General features: G+C 49.6%; 1 protein-coding gene across 2 annotated transcripts in view; it reads right to left on the minus strand.

Moving 5' to 3' along the window:
* Positions 1-18,627, minus strand: part of WNT7B (Wnt family member 7B) — an 89,366-nt gene that overhangs the window by 69,881 nt on the left and 858 nt on the right. The window contains exon 1 of one of the 2 annotated variants that reach the window (XM_058805151.1): positions 12,637-12,719. The exons of the other annotated variant lie outside the window; for it this stretch is intronic. Coding sequence (XP_058661134.1) covers positions 12,637-12,719 — 83 coding nt within the window. Of the gene's footprint in view, positions 1-12,636; positions 12,720-18,627 lie in introns of those variants that run through there. 2 annotated transcript variants of the gene reach the window in all.

The following is an 18,627-nucleotide window of genomic DNA, read 5'->3' on the forward strand; positions in this document are numbered from 1 at the left end:
GAGCTCTCTGGGGCTGGGTCTCTTCTGGGCAGGAGCTACAGCCCCAGGAAGCAATGTAATTTATTGCCAACAAAACTATTTCAGCTGGCCCTAATTCCTCTCTCAGGTGTGCTGAAGAGAGGAACTTATGCTTTGGGGGTAAAGCTGGAACTCTGCTCCATTTCTGTGCCCGGCTGGGCCATGCAATCCAATAGAAACCTTGGATTTTATAGCATTCAGCAAAAATATTTAGTCTCTATCTCTGAGAAATAAATCACCTCCCAACAACTCAGAGCACTAGAGGGCATGCACAGAGACCAACAGGGGCCACTGACAATAGGAACAGCTGCTGGAAATGCTGCCAGATCTGACACACAACTAGGTAGCTCTGAAAGAACAAGAGCAACAGAGAATCTGATCTCCAATTTTAATGGCAATTTTTCTCCTGAGGGATAGTGAGATAAATTTCAAGGTGCAAAATCAATTTTAGGTCAAAATATAAGGTAAGCTGGGGTGCCAGTGTGTAACCACTATCTCTGAGAGCTTATTTTAGATCACACCACATGGGTCTGCCACCTGCCATCTTCCAAAACGCTTCCCATCATCTGAGCCCTCTACAATCAAGTAATGAAAATTATGTGTCTTAAAGTGCCAATATGCACATTAAACATCAGCAGATCAAAGTAGAACCTAGGACAAAAAATAATGTTTTCCTTCTTTAAAAAAATTATTTCGGGAAACTGTATGGCTCAGGGGCTTGGTACTGGGATATGGAGCCTTTCATCGCTGATCCAAACATGACCCAAGTCAGTAGTGACCAAAAAAATGGTTACTGGTTGGCAGGAGCTTTGTGGCCTAGAGTATTTGAAAGGAGTCGATGGTCCTAATCCAGTTCCCAGTGGATGGCTCTCCACATCACAGAAACCACCACCACAATTGGCACCCTCTCCAGCAGCCTTGGCAGGTTGGCCCAGGATTAAATGAGAACAGAGACTGAGCCACCCGCCTGTGCCTAGCTAGAGGTTGCCCCTCTAGGTCATGGAAGAGACATGAGCATGGGGTGGAGGGGGGAAGCTCACACACCCTCTGCTTGTGCTGTCCTGGTTTTGTGGGTAAGAAGAGGAATTCATTTTCCAGGGCTGTGCTTCAGGCACCCTTCACAAGCAGTATGTTCATATACATCTGTTTAATTTTTAAAAGAGTTAGAAACTGAGAGAATTTTGATATTTTTTTCTAAAAAATAAGGTGCCAATTTCTGGGCTATTCATCCAAGTCAGGGTAGTTATGCCTGGGCTGCATTTAACAAAACACACACAGCCAACCTGTAAAGTGGCTTCACTTCAAGAAACATTCCTTTTGCTGTGCTGTGTTTTCAGTCAACGCTTTAATTATCTCACAAGATGTCTTACAGTGTACATAATCTGTGCCAGCTATTGTCAGAAAGCTAAAGCTGATTTCTAATTAGGTATACAATGGCAACTATCATGTAAAAAAAAATCTGATACACCTCAAAAATTCCTATCTTAGCATAACAAAGAAAAGCGGGATTTTGATTAGTGCTGAAAGAGGTTTTCAATTTTAGAGAGGTAAAATGCACCAGCCTCTCTTTCCAAAAAACAGCACTGTCCTAACAAAATACTTTCACCTAAATCCTGAAGTTATTCAGGCGATGTTTGTGTGGAACCAAAGTTTAAACTTCAACTTTAGGCAGTAGCCAGATGCAGTGAGAAGGGCAAATAGCAGAAGCCTTGCATGTGCTTCCCTGCATGAAGGCACAGAGCCATCCTCCCCTGCTTGCAGGCCAGGCAGGCAGTGCTGGAAGAACTTTTCTGTGCACTGTCAGTAAAGGCTTCCCCAAAGCTGGAGCAAGACTTGGCAGCACCTCAAGCCACTTCTTGGCTGTCTCATTTCTTGCCTCCTACAGCACTGCAGCAAACATGGCAAGCAGTGACAGCGCTGCCCAAGGAAAGACACAGAGAAGGAACACTGCAATTCACTGGAGACCCCCCTTTCCTGTTCACCTCCATGACAGCCAGAGCACTTCATTTTCTGTTGGGCTTTGCTACACCAAGACTTTAATAAGAAGCTGTGACTGATTCAACCTCTAGCGTCCACACCAGGAGTAAGACAGCAAGGCACTTTCAAATTACAAAAAGGGAACTGTCATTTGGTCTGTCCTGCTGCATGGCCCTCATATGTCTAAGATTTAAAAGAACTTCTTGCAAAATGGAAATCCCAGGAAGCAAAAGTGGCAAACTCTTAAAACTTTCCTCATCTGTTGCACACGAAATGGAGCAGCATCTTGTCCAAAGGAGCCATTTCGTTATTTGCACCTGAATCAATGCTCGGATTAGTGGCTCTTCATGAAGGGAAGGTCCAGATTTGGACATAAGCGAGATCAAAGTGGTGAGAAGTAGGATTTCTTCCCTGTTCATTGGAAGAACACCCCTCAGCCTTATGCTCCTGACCCTGGACATCCACACGTTTCTCCATGCCAACACATGTTAGGTGTGAAGAGCACCCTAAAAGAAGCACTTGACCCAAACTGAACAAATTTCCTAATTGCAGTAGGACAGCACTTGAGGGTGTGGTTACCACAGAAAATCACACCCATGGAAGGATCAGGAGCACCTGGCTGCACCTCATGACTCCGAATGTCCCAGGGGCACAATTATCTCATCAGGTGCCACCTGCCAAGTCTTGTTGCTGAGGAACTGGCTTTGGCACACTGCATAACTGGGGTGGGGAAAGGAGAGGAGCATACAGGGCCAGGCACACATGCTTGTTTTAAGTGCATTCCTTAAAAGTGAGTATTTACACCAAGGGGAGACCTTGGCTCTGCTCTGAAGCGTGCCAGCATTTGGGGGTTACAAACAAAGGAGCATGCTGTTGTTTCTGAATCCTGTCCTGCACCTCCACACCCTTGGCACAGCTTGCATTCTGTGTTCCTGGTTAATGGACATCCCTGAACTTGCAACTCTCCATCCACAGCTTTTCCAACCACCCAGTGCAGCCTACAAGAGTCCCAAAGAGACAGACAAGCCTGGAAAACTTCCTGGCTGTCAATTTTCAAAATGTTTTGCCCTTTTTCTCCAAAGAGAGCACAAAGCCACAGTGAGGTGCAGACTTTATGGCTTCCAGAGTGCTCTGACCATGAATACAGCATAGGGACATTAAAGTCAGTGTCCAGGTGAGGCTATGCCACACACATCACCTCTGCATCTCTCCTGGCCTTCTCACCTCCCCTGCTCTCTTTCATCCTCAGTTCAAGGTGTCAAACCTGACCTCAACACAACAATTAGTGGATCATGGCCTAGCAAGAGAAGGCAGAACAAGCCTCTGCCTCAGCTGCAGAGCTTGTCTGGAACAATGGAGATCACAAACCACATTACAAAGCTCTGTGCCTAGAAGTAAGTTACTCTCGGTCGAAAGGATCTGTCTAGGGGACAAATTTTTAGAGATTAGCCTAATCCAGAGTCTGATGACCTGTAGGTCATAGTGCAAGAACTTCCTCTTTGATACATCTTTTACAACATAACCAGAGTGACATTAACAACAATAACCTGACCCCATCTCTCCCCTCAGGAGCACCTACCCTGGGCAGAGCTCCCCAGAGACAGAGCAGGCAGAGGAACAAAAGACTCCAGGGAGTCTACTATGGATGTGCCAGTCTGATTATTGTGGGCAGTGCCAATGAAAAAAAGCTAACCAAAAACTGTTAAGCTAGTTGATATACCCTTTAGGCCATGGGAGTGGAGAAAAAGGAATTCTCTGTGAATCAGAAGCCATATTTATTTGTGCTTCCACCCTCAGCCCTCTTGATAGCGCCAAAGTCCACTGGGTTTGAAGCTACCCTGGGAGCTTTAGCAGCAGTCCACAGCAGCAGGGAAGGGATTTAAGTCTCATCCTTTACTTCTTGCTCACTGTGCTGCAGCAGAGCTGTTCTCCATCCAGCAAAATCATCTTCTTCTTTAAGGCCCAGCACAACAGATCTGATTCAGGAATGCTTCCCTTCCTCTTCATTCCCCTTGAATTTCTCACCCTGAGTCACCGGACTACAATATAACTTTAATGTGGAAAGTTTTGTGGGTACGTTTTGTTTTCTTTTTAACTTCAGAAAAGAAAAGGTACAACCAGAGGGGGAAAAAAAGTGTCCCATGGTTGAGAGGACTCTTTTGACCAAGGAGTCACATGGCTCCCTGGCCAGCAGCCAAAGGAGTCATGAGAGATGCAGCCATTCTCCTCAGCACTCCCTTAACCGTGTCCTGTCTGTGCCCAGCACTCCAGCCCCGAGGCCAGCAGCTCTCCATGCTGCCCACAGTGGCTGTCTGGAAGGAGGAGGCGCTGTCAGAAGTGATGCTCCTGACTTTGGTGAGCAGCCCTGAGCTCTCCCCAAGGCCATGCTGGTGGTGAAGAGGGCGATGGTGACGCCGCGTTTCGGTGAGTGCAGCAGCATCGCCTTTGTGCTTGTGGTCAGAGAGAGAGTCACTGAAAGTCATGACGCAGCACTTACGCTGCGTTTTCTCTTTCCAAAGTGCTGCGGCAGCTCTTGCTCTCCTGCCCCTCCCCTACTTTCAAGCCTTGCCAGTGCTGTTATTGCCCTATTAAAGCTGTGGGAAACTGAGGCAGGCAGCAGTCACGATACTGCTATTCAGCATCTCAGACATCGGCTCACTCTCGGACCGCTCCTATCTTCATCTCAGAGCGAAACCCACCATGGGAAAGTGCAGTGTTTAGAGGGACTGGCCCTGGCCGGGGTCCAGATCAATCAGAGATGTGCTTGGGCTTTTTCAGATGCTTTCCTGCCTAGCTGCCAGGAATGCCAGGACTGGTGCTGGCCCTGCACGTCCGTACGGCTCTGCTGGGTGCTGCAACTGCTGCACTCTGCCCCACGAGTGAGGGAAATTATCCTTGCCCAATTCACTTGCATACTGGTAGGATTAATTCACTTACAACCCCTGATGAAAGAAATTATTATTAAATAGTAGTCACATTTGATAATTATGTCTCACTTCAACCAGACTAGTAAGGTGCGTATTACATCCGGTCCCAGTGTTGCAGCACTTCAAAATTTTTAATTGGATACAAGTCAAAACATTTCTCAGGTCCTGCCTGCATGCAGACAGTGGTTTATATCTTTCTAGCTCATGCTTACTTCCAGCTTTGGGCTTCTCTGCAATACTTCACATGCAACAGCAAATGCTTCAAGGCTTTTAATTTATTTCTCTCCTCAAAAAATTAAATAAGGTTTTGAATTTATGTCTGGTCTTGCTGATTCCAAAAGCCATAATTCTTTCAGTGGCCCATGGAACTGATTTGGGGGTTTGTCTGGCATGGCCTCCTACTAATATTGTCTTCACTGTATGTTCTTGCTAACCATGGCCAGATTCCCTACAAATTGCATAAAACAGCAGCCTGGGTCAAGGCTAAATTCAAATGGATACTGTAAGGACAAGGCTGGTGCTGACTTTCTGTTTGGTACTCTTTTTGATTGCACTGGAGTCACTCCCTTGACTGCAGCAGAGTCACTCCTGCTTTATTAGCTTGCTGAGCTGTGGATATGGCCTCAGGGCAGAGAAGTTTTAGGCCCATAAAGCTTAAAAGACAAAAGGTAAGATCTTCCCAAAATTCTACACAGTGATGGCCATCCAGAAAGAAATTATTTTGAATACCTTTGCTGTGCATTCCAAGTAAGTGCTGGTGGAGACCCAGCTTACCTGCATTACTTTTTGCATCACAAATCAGTAAAGTCCATACAGTTCCATCACCTTTGAAAATGGTGTCACTGCCTGTAACAGTGTGGCCCTACCTCAGATAAAACATTTGGGATGTGCAGGGACCAGTGGACCTGGTGCCACTACACAGGGGAAATTCTTCTGTCACTTATCAAACTCCTAACCCTCACTTTTTCCCTCACTTGCACACTTGCCTTACCACTGGATGTCTTTTTTCTCCTTATTAGGAACTCAGGGTGAAATCTGACCCTTGGACAAAGAGCTGGAACAAAGACTGTCACCACGATGATTAAGTGGGATTTTTGCATAAACACGAAGTTTATCCTTTTTCAAGGGAAATCTGATCCACAGGCATAGGCTGAAACAAAAATAAATGTTCAAAACTGTAACAGTGATACGGGTACAAACTGTATGCGCTATTAAAATTATTTCCAGAAAAGAAAGATACAATAACTCTCTGATTTACTCTGTCTTGAGATTTTCTAGAGGAGATATGATTTGCTGAAAAATAATTAGTAGGTGATAATCATCTTATTATCAGATCCCAGTGGAATAAATATGTTTTTATGATGAGAGCAACTATTTGGCCTTAACTTCAGTAAAACTGCCCATACTCTATTAGAACTGAATAAGGCAGCAAACTTTCAGCTCCATCCAGAAAACTGACTTTTAGAAAGAAAGCCCAAGAGGGAAGCATAGGAAAAAAGCTCAGTTTGTTATCTAAAGGTTTGTCCTAAAAACATTTTGGCAGTAACGGAAGGGAGAAGTCACAGAAATGCATATGGACAGAAAAACCTACTGCTCAAATGTTTAAGTCTCTGTATCTAGAATTTTTTTCCATTTCTACTAATGCAGAATTTGCTATGTTCCTTAGGCATGTATTGTAGCAAATGCAAATACATAGGAATTGTCTTAGCAAGAAGTTAACAGCAAGTCCTATGCAGCTATCCACAATGGAGAGAAAATAAATCTTTCTACATTTGGGGGAGGATTGAAAGGATGGCAAAAGAGGAGAGGGTTCTAACAACCCTTACAAGGCTGAAATACATTCTCCAGAAGCCAATTCCTTGGCTTTTCTTCCAGAGTACTCCTGTGCCTACACTCCTGGACTTTTCTTACCCTCCTGCATAATTCTGGGCTTGTAAATTCTGAAGCTTTTGGTGGCAAGTTTCTTTAGCTCATTGACAGGGTGTTCACATGTGCGTGGCACAATTCCAGAATAAAAAAGTCATGGAGATCTTGCTTTTCTGTCATGGTTCTCACTGAGAGAGGCCTGTCTGATTCTCATAGACCCCTTCCACACAAAGTTTTACTGTGCCACTATGCAAGTTCCATACCTGGGGGAGGTTGGAGAGATGCTCTACAGAAAGGCAGTGGAGCATCAAGGGGGAAAGAGCAAAAATAATGAGAAGAACCAAACAGACAGGTGAACCTGTATTGCAAAAATTCATCTCTCAGGTAATTAACAGGCAGACATGCTTTGCCAGCAGCCATGAAAGGCACTGGTGAGAGTCCACTGAGGGTAGAGCAACATGCAAAAGTTGTGGGCTGAAGAAACTGGGCTTGCAACATTAACCAATTCTGTAACTCTTCGTGTCAGCATACCTGTAGAACTCCTTTGATCTACAGCTGGTCCTAGGTTTTTGTTGCTTGGGGTAACTTGGGAGGACTAGAGGGTCAAACTGTGTTTTGGGGTCAGGAGGCTCTCTCACTGCATTTCAGCCCCAATTACACAATCCCAAGCACTGACAAAGTGGATGCCACCATTCTACCCTCAGCATGCCACATTGCCAGGTATACAAGGTGCTTTTCCCATTGCAAAAAAAGGGTTTTGTCAGTCTAACTGTATAATTGCTCCTCATTTTGTTTAGCTCTTTAACACCTTATTTGAAAGACTCTCTTCTGAGGGATTAGCCTTGTTGGGTGTTTAATATGCATTAAATCTGCATTCATCCTTACCTATTCATCTGAACATTTCATATTGCTTTTTACCTACTTTTTATTCTATGTTAGTAATATAATATATGTAGTAATTCCATGCTGTCATCCTACACATTCTGGATGCTGCCACTTTTCCTTATAATTTCTAAAGTAATTATTTTTCTTGCAACTTCAAGGTGTATTAAACATCTGATTATTCCTGGAACTGATTGTTGCAAAGGATTGAGAGAGTTTCTTTCATCCAAATGCATTTGGATTCAAGGATATTCAGGACTTCAGTGCTAGATCTAGACCTTGGCAGGAAAGGAGTGGCCAGTCCCAGATTCACCAGGCTCTCTGATTTTAGACAGGGAATTTTATTCTGGGTCTCACAGTGAAATGCTGGACTTTGCCTCCTAGACCTACCAAGAAATCATATCACAATCACTCTCCCATCTTTGTGTAGCTGCTTCAATACATGGAAATTTCCTGTGCCAGGCACATAAGCCAAGCTTATGGCAGTCCAGCATAAAAATATCCTTTATCTTTCTCTTTTCTGCTGAGCAAAAGCATTAGCTTTAGATGAGCCTGAAAATACTTGATACTCTTTGAAGATTGACCTGTTCTTTCTATATGCAAACACATCTTTGAGGGATGGTAAAGTGGAAGGAAGTCCTATTACAAATCCTCTTACAGACAATCATTATTACAGTATCACATAAAAGGAGAATATAACAGCAGAGCTCTCTTTGGGCATTGTACACTGCATAACTAGAGGCTGAGAGAGCAAGCTTCCCCTGAAGCCTCAGTTATAAAATGAACAAGGTGCAAAAGCAGGGAAATGATTTACGCTGCAGCTCAGTGACTGAGCCAGAGACAACCCCATCCCCACAACGGGCAGCCTAATCACAGAATTTGATCCTGCCCTGCTCTAACCAGGATGGGAAGAGTGGGCCAGCCTGTGTAACTGTGACTGCACCAGCTAAAGGGGGAGCATCAGTCAGGCTGGCTGGCATTGCTATGAAGCTGTGCCCACTATGCCCTTGAAGGCTCTGCCTCCTAGAGCAGCTGGGTTTTTCTCTGCATGTGCAGCTCCCTCCAGCACTGATGGATTAAGAAGCAAACTCCAGGGACTCTCTCCAGCAGTCCTAATCTTTAGGGATTAGGCATGACCACTTTCCTGTAGGCATATGAACAATCTGCATCCCTTATAATCTGCTTCCCACAAGTGCTGAGGAGCCCTGTTGTTAAGGATACGGAATTGTAAGGATGTGGAAGCACCAGCAGAACAAACACAAAACTTGCAGAGGATTTTACTTCCTCTACATTTCCTAACCAAGCAGTGATAGCTACTCACCAATATAAATGATTTGCTGTGCTATGCTGTTAGAAAATGTATCTGCTTTGAACATTTGTGCTGCTATTACTACATACACACACACTCTCTTAAGAGTTGTTCCAAATCACTTCATAGCAAATAACTGAATTAACTGTATCTATGTGCCAGCAGATAATTCCCAAATAAGCTTTTTCAGAACTGTCTCTCATGTTGCTGGTGAATGCAACCTGCACTAAATAAGATGAACAGTGAAAGGGGAGCACCAATGGAAAACCAATGAGCACCATCTTTAGAAGCAGCTGAATATGTGAATGTGTACAGACACTGGCACACTCTCACATGCACTGCAAGAAACAGTGCCAGTGTTCTGCACAATCCTGGCATTTAGACATTTATGCTAATTACACTGATATTATTTAATGGCAGCTTTATACTTTAAATATTTCATTGGATTACCAAAATAAGTCCAGCATTTAAATGCATCTGCTATTGGAGCCACACTCAGTTTTCTTTTTCAGAGAGGCAGACACTAATTTCTTCTGGCTGTAAAAATGTTCACAGTGCCTCATCAGGCCAGAGGTTACCAGGCAAGCACACTGAAGAAGATGACTTTATCAGATAGCACACTTACAATACAGAAATCAATTTTATAAAGGAATCGGATTTTAAATTAAGTTTGGATGTAGCTGACCATAACTTAACCTCCTTTCCAGCTATTGCACAAAAAAAACCTGAGGCGTGGTGCCCATTTCATTTCATTTCACCATTGCCTTTTCCATTCAGAAAAATCTGATGGGATTTTTGCTTGACGAGTTTTCTCACAGAATAACCGGGCATTATCCCATCTCCCCCGGCCTGCATTCCCTGCACCAAGAGAGACGGAGCACTCCACTTGCTTGCCCGCTGAAACTCACCCCCTCTGTCCCTGAAGGAGCAGCAATGCAGAAGCCAAGGAGTCGTTCCCACAGCTAAAAGATGATGGAGATCTCGGGGAAAATTAACATAACCATTGGCAATCCCTGAGAGCTCACCAAAGAGCAGCTTGGGAAGTATCCTCCCCTCCGGAGAGCGAGGCTAGCAGAGACACCAGCAGATAATGCTCCAACAAGACTCTACCATGCTTTAATCTTCAAAAGCTACCATTAGTAAGCCAGAGAAGTATATTTCCCCACCAGACAAACACCGCAAGTAGCTACTCTCCATTAAGCGCTGCAATAACTCCTCTTTCTTTTCACTTCGTACGGGGAGTGAGGCAGCGCCGCGGCTCTCCCGCCTGTCCCCGCTCTCTGGGAGGGATGGGGGGACACTCTGGAAAAGGAGCAAGTGTTGCTGGTGCCAGGGGTGGCACGGAGGAGAAGCAGAGGGGGGGTCGGGTCCCGGGCACCCTGATCCCAGCGGAGCACGCTGTTTTCCCCCCGGGAAAGCAGCCGGCTCCGTCCCTCCGGAGTGATGGATGGAGGGAGGTGGGCGTCGCTTTGGGGGCTCCGCTTTGTTGCGTTTCACCTCCTGATCCCTTTCGCTTCTGCTCTGCTGGGCTGCAATAGCCACCTCGGCTCCAGCCCCGCGGGTCCAGCTCCCCGTGACCTGCCGCGGAGGGGATGAACCGGGGACGGCCCAGGGAAAGGCGAGAGAGCATTATTTATCCACCACAACTTCTCATTGTCGCGGGGCAGCGCTCAAAAGATCCACAAGCAGTTGGCTTTAAATAAAGCAGGCATTGCTTCCCTTGTATTTCCCCTCAGCAGTCGCCTTAGTATTATTATTATACTTCTATAGCTTTTGCTTTCGGACCTTATAATTATGTCACACAGCAAGGGAAACCGCCAGCATCCCAGCATCTGGTGTGCGGTTGCAAACTTTTGTTTTAAGATTTGAACTATTTATAGAAGGAAAACTTTGTAGGATAGTAATTTCCTACGGTTTTGAGAAAAATATGGCTACGCTTATATTAAAAGGGTGTATTTATTTATTTATTACGACTCCTTCCTCCTGTATAAAAAAAATAATAACCACAAAAAAAACCCCAACCAACCAAAGATAGCACGGCGAGCTTTTTTACAAGCCATCGGTCACCTACGCAGCAGACATTTCCCTCCTGTGAACAGAACCAGGCAGCTCTGGTTGAATCAATCTAACGTGCTTCCATAAATCTGAGCGCTTTTAAAAATCGGTGGCCAAGACATGTGCATTTCATTAAGAATTAAGAATGTAGAAATAGGCTTTTAGTTTCTTTTTATGGGCGTGTTTATTCCCACTTTTCTCCCACAGCAGTGGGATATGTTTTTTTCCACAGCCCACAGAAAGCAGACGGACACACACAGGGAGGAACACACGCACACGTGCTTGTTCCTGTGCATGTGCTCCTGTGAGCACGTACAGAGGAAAAAAATCCCAAATATATATAAATCCACGTACAGTTTGGGGATAGAACCTCAAAATCGCATCCTTCGGGGCACAAAAAACTGAGGTCGGCTTGAGGGTAGGAGAGTAGGGAAATCCGTCCGGCCCCGGCAGCCGAGATAAACGCGGGGCCGGGGATGCCGGGCCGGGGTTCCCCACCCCCGAGCGGGGTGCACCCCTGTGCCGCAGCCCCGGCAGCCCGGGCAGGCTCCGAACCGCCCCGGAGCGCCCCCGGGCCCGACCCCCGCGTCCCGGCACTCTTGCCCCGGGGCTGGGGGGATGCCCAAGGGAGGGAGGGAGAGAGAAGGCTCCCCGATTTCACAGCGGCTCCCTCCGCCGGGTACCTGCCGCCGCAGCGCCCTCCTCTCCGCACGGCTCTGCTCCGGAGCGCAGGAGAACAGAAGCCCTTGGCGGGTCCCCGGCAGCCCCTCCGGGCTCCGGCTGCGCTCCCGGACGGGACCCCGGCCCAGCACCCCCGCCAACCTGCCCCGGAGGCACTGAGACCTGCCGGGGACCTGCAGCTGAACGGCGGCGGACACTCTCTGCGCAGCCCTCACGGACTAGCCCAGCCGCTTCTTATCCCCCGCAACGATAGATACAGATATAGATATTAAAAAAAGAGACCGAAATTCCTCGCAGTCCCACCCACCGACTCTCATTTCCCCCACCCCTACCTCCACCCCCTTCCTCACAAGGAAAAAGTCCTGGAGCCAGCTCTAACTGCGGCGCTGGAGATCCCTCCGGAGCGAAAGCAGCCGGCCGGCGAGCAGGGCACGGCTGCGGCAGCCCCGCGCTCCCCGGGACCTCCGCGCACGAACAGCCTTCCCCCGGCGGGCGCGAAGCGATGCCCATCTCCGGTTTGGCGGGAGGAGGAGTCGGGGTCGGAGTCCCCAGGGGAGACGCCGGCCGCTCCGCGTCCCGTTGCCCCGCCGCCCTCCCAGGTGCGCCGCCCCCGCTGCGGGCACGCCGGGCCCCGGCCTCGCCGGCGGGGCAGCCCCGGGAGTTACCTGGCGGTGCGTCCCTTCCCCCGGCGGGGTCCGACCAGCAGCGCCAGCACCGCCACCGGCGCGGCGTCTCCTCCTCCTCCTCCTCCGCCGCCACCGCCACCACGCACCTCACCACCACGCACCGCACGGAGCTGCCGCCCGTGCTGGCTTCTCCCGGCTCCCTCTGCTCGCTCTGCGCATTGCCCCTAGGTAGCTGCTAGCGGGGGCATTGCAAACAGTATTTGGAAAAAAAAAAAAAAAAATCTGGATCACTTACAGGTAACTCCCACTGGTAAGGATGAGGAAAATCTGAGGGTAATACACTGAGAGTAACACACTGCGAGATGAAAAAAGGATCATGGCTGAATCCCGTTTACACTCTTGAGTTCGCTTCCTTGATTATTCCTTTCTGGCCCCCCCTGGTCGTAATTCCCCACCCTTTTTGGTGTCAGCTGTGGCTTGAATCTGAGTTGGAATCCAGTCCCTTGGGCTTGGGGGGGCTTTGTCTGTTTGTTTGTTTGTTTGTTTGTATTGTTGTGTGTAGTATTCCCCTGGTGCTAATGCTGCTCCCTGTGCAGAGTGTGTGCTGCTGCTGTTGCTGCTCTCGCTGCTGCTGCTGCCTCTGGGCTCCTGCCTGTCATGTCTCAGTGGTTGGAAGTTGTTACAGTGGGTTCTCGTGTCGGAATGAGGATGGTTTAAGGGATTTGGATGGCAGAAAGTGCCTCTCTCTCTCTCTCACCCTCTCTCTCTGTAACTCTCCTGAGGCCCGGGGCTGCCATTGGGCAGTCAGTCACTGCAATCCGCCTACTTTTTTCTCTCCCTCTCCTTTTTTTTTTTTTTTCTAGGGGAGGATGACAATGGAAAGACACTGATCTAGCCGGGGCTGCAATGAATCCGTGCTCCCTGGCTGAGCCCTCTCCGTACGCCTCGCCCGACAAGGGCTCATTCCTCGCCCCGTGGGGCATTTTTAACTCCCCCTTACCAGCTCTCGGCGGGCTGAGAGCTCCCTGCTTCTGCCGTGGCACCCTTAGCTCGCCCTGTGAGAGGCTGAACGAGCCTCCAGCCCCACTCTCGGCTAATTGCTTTATTGCTGTCCCGGTTCCACCGAAGGGTTCCGCCTTCCCTCCAGCCTCGGCGGGGCTTTGGCTCTTGTCGTCCCCCCGATGTTAAAAGTTAGGCTTCGATTTCAGGAGCAACGTCAAGAAAAAAGGGAACATATATGTAGTCATAGCCTGGCTGAGTGAGAAATAAAGACATGCACACACACTCGCGGCTTCCTGGCGAGATTGGGTTTCGGGAAAGGACCAGCGCGGAGCAGCCGCTGTAGGGAGCGAGCGGGGGGCGGCTGCCGGCGGCTCCCGGCTCCCCACACCTCTCGCCTCCCCCGCAGGAAGAGCTTTCCTCTCCGCTCTTCCCTCTGCTTCTCTCGTTTCCGAGAAGATGCCAGTCCGGAGAGGCGTTTCCCGGCAGGTTTGTCGCCTCTCCCCCGCCTTCCCCCTGAGCCGAGCGATTCCTGCCCCTTGGCACCGCGGCAAAGAGATGCTCGACCCTTCCCGCTCCGGCGGGCCCGAGCCCTGAGCCCTGAGCAGCCCCGGGCGTGCAGGAGACATCGCTTTTCCTCTGCATTGTTGGGTGTCTGTCCTTGATTTCGGAAGTGCTGAGAGCGATGGTGAAATACGTGCGCTGCGGATACCGGGGCTGGGCGTTGAAAACGAACCCCGAAAAATAAGCGGCCACAGAAGACGCTTGAACTGAAATGCAGCTGAAACGAACAAGAACCAGACTCCGAAGTGTCCTCGGTCTGTAAATGTTCGTCTCAGGTTAATTGGCTATTGACCGAAGGAGATGTCTTGGTGTTACCGAACGCCCTGGTAACACCTCCTCCAGTTAACCAGCCCCAGAACATGGGTGCAGCTGTCCCAGCGACACAACGAAATATGCCCTCAGATGGACTGGGAATGGCAGAACTGGTGCCAAAACGTTGTATGCCGCTCGATATGCGATAAAAATCTTCTCGGGGTTTGGTTGCTTTAACCACTCATCTGCAAGCTCAGCACAGATGTTGGGGCAGTCAATGTCCTTTCGAGAAACGCTGATCTCGATTAACAAGAGACCGAAGCTTAATCCTTTCAACGATTATTTACATCCCCGAACCGTCTTGTTTATAATTATTTCAGATTCTAAAATGGACGTATTTATACTTCTCTAAGTGTGCATACAAGTCTATATATAGAGTTAGAGATGTATATCTCCTCAGTGCCCTTTTCCCTGCTAGACATGCGGCTGGGGCAACTCTGCTGAGCGTGAAAGCAGGAGAACGAGAAGCCACTTGGAATGTTTTATTTCTAGCATTTGTCCCGCCTCGGATAGGTGTTTTAAATGTGAGTCTGCTTTTAAAGATGTGCCTGGGAGGGAAAGGAGAGGGACAGCGAACTGTAAAAATGCAAATAAAAGTTGGCACCGGAAAACTTCGGACTGGTGCTGGCAGAGTTTGACCCACTCCACCTGAAATGAAGATGGTTTGCCAATTTCCATCATTTTCAGGTCGAAACTGACTTTATCCACAGATGCGCTGTGTAGAGGAAGAAAAGTCGTATAAAGAAATCAAACCGTGCAGTTTTCTTTTCCAGGAGTTAATTTTTATTCTAAAACCACGGGCCGGTTATTATGGCGAAAAATTATTGATGCTGAATGATGATGATGAGGAGGAGGATGAAGATTATGACGATGATGATGAGAATAACGTTGCAAATTCCATCCAAATGGTTTCTATACATATATCAGCGAGTACCACACTCATTTTGTTGATTGAAGACGGAAATATTCCCTTCAATAAAACGTCACGCTGGAAAGGAGGTGTTGTCGGCAACGTCTTAGACGGGCACTTCAGCATCTGTCGCTCCTTTTCCCAGAAACAGCTGTGTTTTGGACAAAATGGGGCAGAATTACACTGAAATAGTTGCCGACACTATAGTCGGGCGGGCACTAATAAAGTATTTGCTTTATTGTTGTTGTTCTTTAATCCCCTATTATCTGTCTATTCCCAGCCCCGGATTCTTTTTTACCCCAAGCCTGGGGAGCGCCCGGCTGAAGGGCACGTCGGAAGCCGGGAAGATGCGCCAGGTGAAGAACACACCGGGTCCTTTCTGGGCGGAACCGGGCGTTTGTTGTATCTCATCGAGCCCAGTGCCGGGGGAAAGAAGGCAACAACGAGTCCCAGAATGAGCGGTGTCGGGGCGATGGGAGAGCAGGGAATGGGGCGGCGGCAGCACAACGACACCTGTCCATGGAGGGGCCGGGGAGCGATGTTCCCTCCTGCGGGACGGTGCCCGGCAGCGGCGCTCCGGGCGGGAATCCCGGGGTCTCCTGCCGGGGCCTCGCCGCCGCTCCCGGCGCTCCACGTGCTGCCGCCGTCGAGGCTGAGCTCCGGTCAATGCCTGCCCAGGGCCGGGGGGACAGGGCAGGCTCGGGCGGGCTCCCCGCGGCCGGACAGCCCCGCCGATGCCGAGGGCAGCAGGATTTCGTTGGCCTGTACCGCAAACGTCGCAAAGGCAAGGCGAACTTGGCCGCGGGGGAGGCGAGCGGGACCGGCTCTCACGCTCCCCGCCGCAGCATCCCCGGGAGCCCCGGGAAGCGGAGCGCCCCGGCCTTCCCAGAACCCCTTCCCAGAACGGGCCGGGGTCCCCGATGTCCGCATCCCTGCGCGCCCTCGGCTCGGATGGGCACGAAAGAAGCGTTCCTACCTCCCCTCAAAGGGTTGCCGACACCTTTCGCTGCTCCCTCGGGCAGCATCAGCTCCCGCCGCCAGCATCCCTCTAATGTCATAGTGACCCTCTCTCCGCTGGAAAACGGGGATCTTCCCCGCTCCCTTTGGAGCTGCCCGGCTGTCACCTTTCTTTTCCTCCAGAATAAAGAGGAAAAGGGTGGGGATTGCCCCCATATTCTGGGTATTGCCCACGACTTCATCTTTCCTCATCACTCATACCCAGAGCTTCCGCTGTTATTTGCATCTGTAGCACTGTAAATTTTTACTGCGGTAATTTTTAATTTCTGATGTATTTTATAATTAAAACGGTATCCGAATTAAGCGGTATCCGAATGCTCTGTGATCCTGGCAGGAAATATTTCTGTTTCAATCCTGCCTGAGGTCAATGTTTGATGTGACCTGCTGTCGCGGGGGGTTACATGAAGTCAGCAAGGCTGCAGATACTTAATGGTTCAGTGCCTGGAAACGTCTTCGACAGAAATATTAAGGGATGTTTCACCTCATCCCTGTTTCTCCAGCAATCTGGGGGACCGGAAATAGAAACGGGAACGACGGAAGATCCCCAGATCCCCTAGAGGAAGGACTGCTTGAGTGGGACCTGCTCTCTCCTCCTAACTGGAGGAGATAGTGGCTTCTTTATGGGATCCTGCATGCATCACCCCGGCCCGTCCAACAGCTTATGTATTGCGTTACTTTCTCTCCCATCGGTGTCATGTTTGCCACCGAAAATGGAGCTTTTAGCACGTTTTATTGAGACACGAAGACGTGCTCAGCAGCAAAAAAAAAAAAAAAAAAAAACAAAAAAAAAAAAAACCACCAAAAAACAAAAAACCCCCAACAACAACAACAAACAACCCTGCCAAGACTCCCGTTCTTGCCGTGGTTGACACGACGGCTCTCTCCTCCTTCCCGCTGAAAATCAACAGAATGTCCTGGAAGACATTTTATCCACCTTCACCTCCCCCTTTTCAAAGCAAAGAGTTCACCAGAAAAGGCATCATTACACCCAAAGGATATGGTTTCAACAAAATGGTAGTTCCAGTGGGTGATGAAAGAGGAAATAATTGCATCCCACATGCCTAGCCTAGAAGTAGCCCTGGATCTCAGAGCAAATTTCTCTGCTATTGTTCAGAGAAAGTGAAGTATCCTCATCGCCTTACAGGCATGGTGATGGATCTGATAGGGTTTCCGCAAGGGCTTTTACTGTTCCTGATGTCCGCTCAGTTTCACTTCCAGGCTCAGTGCGACAGCATTCTTGTGATTTTTGCTCTGAATCTCCTTCTAAAACAGCCAAAACCAATTTCGAAGACAGATCTGCCTTTCAGACTGCCCAATCCCCAGTTCCCTTCAGCCCCAGGGAAAGCAATAGCTGCACCATTGCCCTCATTTTGCAAAGCGTTTTCCTTGAGCTCGCCTGCCTCTGTGTGAAGGGTGTGCTCTACAAAGTCCTCACGCTATTGAAGTAGATTGGGTACCCTGTCATCCCTTCATTTATGGATACACAGCCCCAACAATTCACCACACATCTACACTCCCGGCAATCCGAGCCCAGAGGGGGACAGAGCCGACATCGCTACCACAGAGAGCGGCGCAGGTTCCCGGCCCCGCAAAGGTCAGAGCGCTGAAAGGACCTGTCTGCAGCAGGCAGGATTTGGGGCTATCCCCGGGCTCAGCCGCGCCAGGGGCAGACAAGGCCTGCCCACGGGCTCAGGGCAGGGGCAGCGCGCAGGCCGTGCCCCCTCCGCACCCGCGCATCCCCCGCGGGCCAGCGCCCCGCTCCGCCGGCCACCGCGGCGGCACCTGCGGCTGCAGGGGCGGGCCGAGAGCCGTGCCAAAAACACCTAAATGAGCAAACGCAAAGGGATGCGATTCCCGAGAAACCCGCTGGGAACCCTCCGGGAAGCAGCCGGCTTCTTTCCAGGGTCTCGCCGGCACCCTGAAAACGGGACAGCTCTGCCCTTGCTGAGAGCCCCTGGAGGGCTGCACAGAGCCTGCCGCTCCTTTCTCACCGCCGAGGAGCCCAGTTTAATTCCTTCCCCGCGCTGTTTAACCTTAATCCTCGGCTCTGGCGCGCTCCCTCCCGCAGATTCCCTTCCTCTGGTCTCCCCCTCCTCCCGGCGCTGCTGACAGCGGGGACGTGGCCGCTCCCGCCGCGCATCGTGCGCGGAGCAGCGCCCGCGGCTGCGGCTCCCGGCGGGCAGGGCCGGGCCGCTCCTCGCTGCCCTCCCGCTCCGCTGCCCCGGCCGAGCTCCAGCCTGCCCCTTCTCTGGGGAATTCTCCCGTTCTCCTGCCTTTGGGAGCTGCCCTTTGGCTTCCCCGTATTGATTTCAAGGTGGGGAGCGAGCGTTTTTGGATTGCAACTCACCTTAAGTATTCTTGATCATTAAAAAAAAAAAGCATAAAAAATCCCGCAAAGACAGGATCTTTAAAGAGTTTGTAGTTCGACAGGTAAGGACTCGGCTGGGGCTCAGGAATGTGGAAATTCAACTCAAGTCAGCCTAC

Source organism: Ammospiza caudacuta, chromosome 5 (assembly GCF_027887145.1).
Source record: "Ammospiza caudacuta isolate bAmmCau1 chromosome 5, bAmmCau1.pri, whole genome shotgun sequence".
Classification (NCBI taxonomy): Eukaryota; Metazoa; Chordata; class Aves; order Passeriformes; family Passerellidae; genus Ammospiza; species Ammospiza caudacuta.